Below are 10,389 nucleotides of genomic sequence, written 5' to 3' on the forward strand. Positions count from 1 at the left end.
CACTCTACCTCTTATCGACTAATTGAGTGGTCGATGGAAATTAGTTGATTAATCGAAATTTAACATCCCTAACAAACCCATTATTTCAAATTAATGGGCTGGTTATTTTGAAATCTGTACTCCTGCTTTCTTCAGGAAATAAGCTTATTTTGAAATGGTTCTTTTGGGAGTTATTTCAAATTTAGTTATTTTGAAATAATTTCCTAGTGTAGACATGCCCTTAGTGTAAGGATACCACCTCTGCGAACAAAGCTAGCTACATCAAAAGAAAACCACTTCGGTCAGCATAGCTGGTTGGAGTATGGGGTTTTTTACAACACTGACCAAAATAACTAAGCAGTAATTATGCTTCAGATTAGAGCAAGCCTGAGGATGAGATGGTTGAGAGGTTTTTTTTGGGGTGGAGCGTAAATATTAAAAAGTCTAGCATAAGGTCTATAGAATGATTCCAAATATCAGTGTTGCTATTAGAGAGTCAACAAAACTCGCTTATGCTGGCGTTTGTTGAATTTATGTAAATTTCTAATCCACGAGATATTATGATATAGTTCTGACATACATTGTCATACAACTTATTGATGATGCAAAAGAAAGGATCCTATCCTAACCCTCTCGTGTTTCAAAGGCTGGATCTGCAGTTTGCTATCGGTGACACACAATAAGCATGACTATAACCTTCAGTAATTCAATATAGAAATGGCATGTAGTATGATTTTTGTCTTATGGAAAGGGTCAGCAGTTGTGCTCTAGAGCTACTACTTTGTAAATGCTTTTTTAAAGCATTCTGTAGCTCAATATTAAACTTTTATCAGGCTGGAACTTAATGTATCAGGAAAGAACAGATACAAATTTATTCCGTAAATAGAATACTTTGCCTTGGAAACTTCACTTTAATTTACCCACTCTAAACAAAAAAGGCTTCATTCTAAAACAGAAATTGTGTTAATTTTATCACGTTTATAACACTGAATGCGGCTACAGATTCACTTTCCCCTTATGTAGTAAAATATTTTGTAAAAGCTGTGATATTTTGTGTTTGTTTTTTGTTTTATCCTTAACTTGTTCCCTCACTGTCTGAGGTCCACAGTCTGTGGCTTACCTAGTTCTGATATATGTTGTTATACCCCCCAAAATTCCTTGGCCCAGTCTACTTCCTTTGCCACCCTTATTCATCTGGTTTGGCTCTTTTCACTCTGTATTTGGGTCTGGCAGTTTCACCTCCATCCTTTCAACAGCAGAGTACTGAGAGCACCCAAGAGAGGGTCTCTCTGCAATCAGTTCTGGTGATGGTGCCACAACAACAGACAGCAGCAATTGCACAGAAAGTCTAGCTGAGTGCTGCAGCCCTGGTCTGACACATTCTCAATACAGCTGAAATCTTCAGAGACTGTAGCTCTTAAACTCTAACACAGTGGTCCCCAATGTTTTGGGACTGCCGGGGGTGGGACCGCTCATGCTCTGCGCGCCCGGGGCCAAAACCGCACATGCGCCGCACACCTGGGGCCAACGCTGCGCATGAGCCACGCACCCAGGGCTGGTGCCGCACACCTGAGGACCGGGGCGCAAGAATGGTGTGGCCGGCCCTGGTCACTTGGTGGGCACACACAAATGCCCTGGTAGGTGCCATGGCACCCACGGGCACTGCGTTGGGGACCACTGCTCTAACAAGTCTCTATTAAACAAGCATAAACTAAGATTTTTTTCCACACAAAGGTTTGTAACTTGGCTGATTTGGATATTTTTTCATGAGAATCACAAATGACACATCCGTGTTACTAAATATCAAGTCCTTGGTCCAAAAGCAGAGAGGCCCTAGAGCTTCTCACCCAGACCAGTATATGGATTTTATAACATGGGCAGAACACAAAATATCCTTAATTTCATTCTCAAAAATGGCCAAACCATTTTTGCTGAAATTTTATTTTATTTGCTTTTAAGTAAAGCTGGATACCCGGCCTGAAAAGGATTGGCAAAGTTATAGGCAATTGAAAATAAGGTCTTACACTGGAAATTTCTGGTGAACCTTAACTGTGAGTGGCACTACCAGGTCCACCCATAATAGCTTGAGTTAGTTACAAATGTTTTGCTTTTCATATGTAGGAATCAGAGTAATAAATCTTTAATCTTTTTTCTGGCAGTGGTCCAAACCGTGGCCATTATATCACCATAGTGAAGAGCCATGGCTTTTGGTTGCTGTTTGATGACGACATTGTAGAGGTAGGTATGCAGACTGCTTTTATGTTGTGACAGAGTAGACGGTGCCTTTTTCTGGCTGTCTGCAGGGATCCTATTTCAGTATCTAGGATTTGATTTGCATCCATTAAAGAAATTTATAACACAATCTGCAGGAGCATCCTTGTCAAGTTCTGGACTCTTCAGAGGCAGGTTGGTGTATGTAGAATTGACATGTAGAACCACACTCACCTGAGGGGCTACATTAGTCGCTCAGCAGAATGAGGATGACATGTATTTGATATAACCACAACTGTCTTTTTAAGAATGTAAAACACAAGGGTATTTTTTCCTATATCGCGGGCTCTCTCTTGAGATTTGTTGGCTTTCTAAAGTCAGTGGCTTGATTCTAAATATTTCTGATGGCTGTAGCTCAACACTGAATTTAAACACCTTTTCATCTTTTTTTATAGGCCTAAGTGTATGTAAAAGGAAGAATTCTTGATTTTTGCCACTGACAGGTAGCAAAAACTGTGGCAAGAGTTAAAAATCAGAGAGTTGTGAGCACATGAATAGTTAGATACTGAAGATATCCATAGGATTTTTTATCTTTAGTAGAGTTTTTATATATACTCTAGCTAAAATAAACTTATTTTGTACTCCACAAAATACCTTGCCTATAAATTGTTTGTGCGTATCTAAACACATACACATACCTATCTGCAAACATTGCATTTTATGCACAAAAAATTCTGAACAGGTGGTAGCATTTTGTTGCATCTCCCATTGAGCTATGTTGTAAAAAAAGATAAAAGTTTATCTTTTAGTCTTTTTTAGATCACTCCTTAAAATTAGTCCAAACTCTGATTGGTAATACACCAAGATAGTCCCTTTAAAAACATGTATGATTTATAAAGAGGCCATAAAATAGTTATCATGTTATATATTTTCAGTCAATGTCTTCCATGCCATATTTCTATGGGGGAGTTGTGGGGTCTGGGATAGAGGTTGGGTCCAGAAGGGAGAACGGGGAACTGGAGGGGTTATGGGATCTTAGAGGGAGTTTGGATGAAGGAAGGGGGGTGTGATCTGGAACAGGGGATTGAAGTACAGGGTCTGGGAGAGGATATGGAAGCAGGAGGGGATTCTGGCCTGGGGAAGGATTGTAGGAGGAGGTATAAGGTCTGGGAGGGAGTTGAGACCTGGGGCAGGGAGTTGGGGGGAGAGGGGGCTGATAGGCACTTACCTAGGTGGCTCCTGGCTGGCAGCCCTATAGGACCCCGAGGCAGGCTTCCTGCCTGCTGCAGTCATAAGCTGCTCCAAATGGCTGGCTGCTCCCTATGGCTCTCTGCTCCAAGTGCTGGAGGAGGGAGAGGAGGCTTTGCATGCTGCCTCTGAACCCCAGAAAAATCTCTCTGTTCCTGCTGGCTGAAAACTGAGAGCTTCAAGTTTATCAGGCTTCTATCAGAACAGGGGTGGGCAAGATATGGCTTGTGGGCAGACCTGTCAGGACCCTCAGGTACTGAGCAGCCCCACATCACTTTAAGCAGCTGGCTGTGCCCTGTGGCTCTCTGCTCCAGGAAGAGGAAGAGGGCTTTGTGCACTGCCCTCACCTCCAGCAATATCTCTCAGCTCCCAAAGGGTCACCAGCTGGGTGTGGGGGCAGCATGTGAAACCTCTCTCCCCCCAGTGCTTGGATACAAATATTTCCAGGTTATAGTAAAAATGTGAGGTAGTGGAAATAAACTTGATTTCATGGTAAGTTGGTTGGCATTTAAATTGAATTAAACAGAAGAGAATGTTTGCATAACTCCCAGATAATTATATTATGGAATCAGTTAGTGAATATTTTTGTGAGTATTTTTTTTTTGTTAGAATGACTATCTCTCTTCTGAATATTCATATAAAAGGTTTTCTGGGAAAAGAATTAGGGAAAAATATAGATTATTTGTCCTGTATACTTTCTCCAGAACTTCAGAGCATTTTGAAATGCATGAATTGAAGGAATTTTAGATTTTTCACACAACATAATGCATTCCGTGTTTCAAATAGTATACCGTCCAATTGCATTTTGTGTTTGTTGCATCTTTCTGGCAACTTACCAAATGTGTGTTGCCCCCTGCTCATAAGGTGTGTGGGGGGGGGGGGGGGGGGAGGAAGAAATGCACTGACCTAAACAAGCAAGTAGTGTACATTCTCTTCAAAACTGAGTGCACCCACAGACAGCTTACATTTTTATGACCAGCACGTCCACAGCAGACCATTAGAACAATTTCTGAAGCTGTGCAGGCAATGTTCAGAAAACCAATTTGTCCCTCTTGTACTTAAACATACTAAGGAATAAACTGGTAGTTCTATGGGTATCATCTGTACAAATTAACACACTTTGTTCAGCCTGTGCCCTATGCGGTTTCTTACCTGAAAACATCTAGAAAGCTTTGGTGGTTGAGGCTGCAGGGAAGTGCCTTTGTGGTATTGATTGTTCAGTGTGAACAATTATATATGGAGCTGTAGTGCTATCATCTGCTTCCAGATGGATGTCACCGGTTATGGTTAACCAGCAGGTCTGGCCTGGCTGGAGCAGCCCGCCACACTGTGGGGCTAACCCTAAACCCATCCCGGTTAAGAGGTTAACCAATTAAATATAACATTTAACCGGTTAACTGATTAAATGGGATTTTACATCCTTAGTCCCTGTAGATTTCTCTAGTTCAGGGGTAGGCAATAATTTTTGATGGAGAGGCCATTCCAAGATTTTGGAAAGTGGTTGAGGGCTGCACTCTTCCAGGATATTAATGGAGGAGATATGGGGTCTGGGATAGAGGTTGGGTGCAGAAAGGAGCTTGGAGTGAGGGATTGGGGTGCAGCAGGGAGAATGAGATCTGGGAGGGAGTTTGGGTGAAGGAGTCAGTTGTGATCTAGGGCAGGAGACTGGGATGCAAGATTTTGGGATGTGACTGAGGCTAGGAGGTGATTGTGATCTGGGGCAGGAGACTGAGGTGCCAGATCAGGGTGCAGGAGGGAGCAGAGGGTTTGGATATATGTCTGGGGGAAGGGGGCAGAACGGAGGAGTTGGGGAATGGAGAGTTGGGGAACGGAGGTGTTGAAGTGCCAAAGGCAGGCTCTGACTAGGAGGCACTTACCTGCAGAAACCTGAAGCAGACCATCTGCTGCAGGTTGCTCGCAGCTCCACGTGGCTCCGCTCCAGGCATGAGAGGGATTGGGGAGGGAAGATGAGGAGGAAAGGAGAAGGCTTCCTACACTGCCCCTGCTCCCAGCAAAAATTCTCAGCTCTTATTGGCCAGAAACTGAGAGATTGGCCAATGGGACCTAAGAGATTTTGCTGGGGGGCGGGAACAGTATGAGAAGTCTCCCTCCTCTGTCCCTAGCCATACCAAGTGGAGAACAGATGGCTTTTTAAAACAGGAACTGATCTCTGCCTAAGGATTCCGGCAAGGCGGCAGCAGGCCAGATCTGGTGGCTTGGCGGGCCGTATCTGGTCTGCTGACAGCCTCTTGCCCACCCGTGCTCTAGCTGCTTCTCTGTTTGCTATATTTTTTTGTTGTTGCTAAATACTCCTGCTTTTAATTATAGCTAGAATAGTGAAGTTGAGTCATTACTGTTAGTTTCACCCCTATATGTTTTCAGTGTTTCTCTGTACTGGGTACCACTTACTTCAGATGATGGCTGTCAAGGAAACCAGCTTCAATGATGCCTGTTGGAATGTAAAAATGTCCTTAAGAGCGCTTCATACATAATGCTTCCTATGTCCCACTGAGTTGCGCATATTGAGAGAGTACCTTTTGTGCTACCTTAACCTTGAGAGCCCAAATGTACCAGAAATCTCAGCTCTGGATACACCATTAAACCGATAGTTTGTTATAGTTAGCATTGAGCCTTTATTCCTTGCTTATTACCATGTGGAAGTCTGAATCTCAGGAGACCCTGATCTGAGGAGGGAATACTCCCTTTGGCCCCAGTACTGTAATGCCACAGTGCCTTTGCGCTCTCCCTCAGAACTGAGGTGTAAAGATGGAAACAGAGGCCATGATTTTTGTCCAGAATATTTGACTCCATATGGATCTATGAACTTGGAACTAAGATGCTATCCATTCTGAGAGACTCTTTGATACTAGAGACTGGTAATAGGACCTTCTGCCTATTCTGTACTAATAGCCATTTTGGGAGTGATGAAGTTCAGCTTCGGGCCTTCCTTTGACTCCTCTGCATGTCAAGCAGAGAACATTCCCTGCTTCCTCCACTAAAGCAGAGTTTTTTCTTTGGACCAAGAATCTTGGTTCTATGGTATCCCAAGACCCTTTTCCCCTGCGATATTCTGAATTTCTGGTACCCAAATCTTCTATCATAGGGATAGTAGAGGAGATTGTCACTTCATTTGTTTCTAGACTGCTTTCCACCTCAGGTTGTCATCTTATCCTTGTGGATTGGGTGACCTAAAGGTATTTTTAAAATACTAAAGGAATCATTTTCTACTTAGCAACACAGGCTATGAGCATTCATTCCAGTGTTTCACTCTCTGTACTTGGCTCACCATTGATTGCAGAATCAAATTCAGTCTCACATGGAATTAGCTTTTGCTGGCTGAGATTTCTCTTCCTGATGCTGACCTTTCAGGACAGCTGTATTCCACTGGAACAAAGAAATTGTTGATCAGTAATGAGAAACAACTCCATCTCAGAACATAGACCAAGACTATGGAGTTCACAACCACAGGAGATAATGACCATTGACCTCACCGATTTGAGAGCAAAATGCAAAACTCATTTATCTGGCCGTGCTTTGCTGGAATAATTTTCTCTCAATTTTAAATTGATGTATAGACAAGAAATCTATTCCTGCCTGCACTGAAAAGAAGTTATTTGCCTTTTTAAATACCCATGAGGTTCTAAACCTCTCACTGCTCAACATTGTAGTAGATTCCAGTGGTGCAGGAATCCTCTTCATTTCTTAAGCCCCAGTAACCTCCTGCAAGGCAGCAGGTCATTTAAACTGCCTTTTGAATTTACTGGAAAGTTTGTATGCGCTTCTTATTATCTGGTGGAGATATTGTCCTGTGTTAACAACAAACTATTTTTCATCTGCATATAGGCTGCATGGCTTTGGATAAAGGAAGGTGGCGACTCCAAAACTTGGTAGAAAGAGCTGAGGGTGAATGTCAGCTAGAATTTTTAGAGAAGGCCTTCGTCGAACCCTTATGTCTACACTGTAGCCTCACAGCGTACTAATTTTTTGATCTGATAGTCTTATAAATTGATCCTGATTTAATATTTTCTAAATCAAGCAGTTCAAGTCTACTGAAGAAATGTTTAATGTATTAGTGTATTAATATTGAGTAGTTTTCCGTCAATTCCTTCTATATAGTAAATTGAAAATAGTGTTTCTTTGGGGGAAGTAGGGTGCTCAGTATTTATTTGACTGGGTCTAATCTTCATGTCTTATTGAATTACAGAAAATTGATGCGCAGGCCATTGAAGAATTCTATGGGTTAACATCAGACATTTCCAAAAACTCAGAATCCGGATATATCCTCTTCTACCAGTCAAGAGACTAAGACTAAAATGATAAATGTGTACAAATAAAAGAAAAAAGGGATCAAGGCTGTGTCCCAAGTAGGACATCAGTGACAGCAGAAACAATTCCTCATCATTGCTGTAGGACCATGAGAGATCCAGCAGGGAGAAGAAAGGTTTACCTCTGTCATTCTTGGAGGAGGAGTGCTGACTTCCATAACAAGGAGAGCTTTTGCTCCGATTTTCTTTCTGGGCTTTTTTAAACATTGCTAGCTTCCAAAATCTGTGTTACCTCTACTTGAAACCTGGCTGCTTATTTGTTCAAGAACTGAAGAAAGGTTTTGAAAGTCGCATTGTGGAATTCTTTACCATTCAGTGTCAGCCTGAGGCTATACCTTGAAATCTATCATCGTCGTTTTTCTGTATTTTAGCAGAATGATTTTGATATTCTGTGTCAGCTGAACACACATTTTAAGATATGAGCAGCAGCCAGTTGCTGGATATATTTGATGACTCAGACATGCAAAACAGTACAGTGCTAAAACATATTGGAAATGCCAAGTCTAATTTTTAAAAAGGTAGACAAAAAGCTAGTTCTGCAGCATTATAATTTCCTCAGTATGTATCACCTTGGGTTTAGATAACACTAATAGCACTCTTTTTTTTGTATATTTTTAACTTTTACTATTCTAGCCCCCTCCAGAAGATATAATTTTTTTCCATACTCAACCTAATCTGTTGTATTTTTTAATTTTTTCCGCAAAAGTTTGAGTCAAAGCTGCATTGCTGCAAATTCAAGGGGAGCAAAGAAACAGTTGAGCTTTTAAAAGTGCATGTCTTTCAACCAGTCGTTAAAGAAAGTTTAAAGTTATAGTATTTCTTGGAGCTATCACATAAGCCAAAAGTGCCCTCTTTTGAAACAGGATCTGTTCAGCATTTCATTCAGTATATAGTAAATGGATGCAGGATTGTGTCTGCCTATGACAATACACAGAAGCAGCACTAATTGTGAAAAGTTAACCAAGGGAAGCATTATTTACATAACTAATCCAGTTGTTCCTAGTCTTTGAAATAAGAAATTTCCATTAAGGAAGAAAAAAATGAACAAAGGTTAACACTACCTTACAAAGAGTTCCTCTTCATCTTGATGGTTAGTTTTGACATGGGAATATTTGCCCCTGAAAATGTTCTCTGATTTTGATATGCCACTATAGGCCTTGCTTAACAGGGGAAAAGTATGTTAATCTTATGAAGACTGGATTTAAATTACTACCCATTACTCGTATATGTAGAATAATCTCAAGGATAATTAGAAAAGATTAAAGAGAATTTATGAGAAATCTCTGAAAACCCTATGAAATTTTCTTATTTGAAAAGTCTTGTTACAATGCCAAAGCTTGTCATAGCTGGCTTTAAACCATGAGTGGAAATTGATATTTTCCTTTCTTCATCTTGTTAAATAACACCAAAGCTGTCTTCTACCTTATTGGTCTTAGTACAGCATTTCATATTACACACTGGTGTTTATCTGTGAGGACACTTCATTTATGCAATTCTGTGATTTTTACAAGATAAAATAAAATATTTTACCAAAATATTGTCCTCTTGAAGATAACGCATCACATACATGCAGTTCTTCATGGTGGCTGTGCTCATTATCTGTTGTTCCCTTTCACAACTGGAAATATCCTGTTAGCAGTTAATTACTTGCTTTAAAATGGAAATTAGTAAATATTAGCATACTCTAATTGAGTACAGGTTCCATTCCTTCCCACCTCTCCTTTTCCAGGAGAAAAAGTATGGACGGTCAGTTCCTGATTTTTATTATGCAAAATACTTTCCATTTTCAGAGATTTAATCAGTACCTGTGAAACATTTTTTGTCATCTTGTTATTCCTACTTGTGTGAAAATTGCGCTTGGTTAGGGATTCTCTCCCCTTATTTACAGGAAAACCCAGAGCCCCTGCATAGTGACACTCAGAGAAATGCCACCAGTAACTCTAGCAAAAAGGAGAACACACTGAGTTTAAAAAACAAATCTAAACAGTAAATACAAAAAAGTGGTGTAGAACACTATACATGTATTTTGTATATCTGGTGATACATTTTTACAAATAAAATACCTGATTTGAGAGAGATAATATGAAAGATATATACTATAGATTAAAAGAAAAACTGTTAAAAGTGCACTTTTGCTACAGATTTATAAAGAAACTAAATGGGATTAAATTGGAAGAGAATGGTATAATGTTACTTCTGTATAATTAATGACCCCACCTGTCTCCAATAAAGGTCATGTATGGTCACATGCACATGGCCCCAAATGTTTTTCCTTGAATGGTGTGAATCTCACTTGAAGATGAAAAATAAAAGTAATTGGTTAGTTTTGTTCACTTTCGTTAAGGGCCCTTTTCTTCTTCATTTCATGTTAATTTTCTGAGCATATCTGTTGGTATAATTTTCTGAGCATATCTGTTTAATTGGTAGGCTGTGGAAAGGCTGTGGAAAGGAAGGGTTATGAACTAAGTTCTTTGTCTAAGGTGGACTTTGCATGACGTCACTGCTCAATACTTCCTTTTCACTTATGTTAACACTAGATTAGCAGAGATTAAAAATGTACCTGGTGCCATACGTGTGCTTTGAATTTGATGAGCAAAGATGAAGTCCCTTCCCCTGAAGAGTTTAA

General features: G+C 40.4%; 1 protein-coding gene across 5 annotated transcripts in view; it reads left to right on the plus strand.

The window, feature by feature from the left end:
- Positions 1-10,101, plus strand: part of LOC102448690 (ubiquitin carboxyl-terminal hydrolase 12-like) — a 44,311-nt gene extending 34,210 nt beyond the window's left edge. For all 5 annotated transcript variants that reach the window (XM_025178025.2, XM_075940868.1, XM_025178024.2 and 2 more), the window contains 2 exons: positions 2,139-2,217; positions 7,643-10,101. In XM_025178025.2, the coding sequence (XP_025033810.1) occupies positions 2,139-2,217; positions 7,643-7,744 (181 nt within the window). In that variant the 3' untranslated portion in view covers positions 7,745-10,101. The remainder of the gene's footprint in view (positions 1-2,138; positions 2,218-7,642) is intronic.
- Positions 10,102-10,389: the final 288 nt, after the last annotated feature.

This window comes from Pelodiscus sinensis, chromosome 13 (genome assembly GCF_049634645.1).
Source record: "Pelodiscus sinensis isolate JC-2024 chromosome 13, ASM4963464v1, whole genome shotgun sequence".
NCBI lineage: Eukaryota > Metazoa > Chordata > Testudines > Trionychidae > Pelodiscus > Pelodiscus sinensis.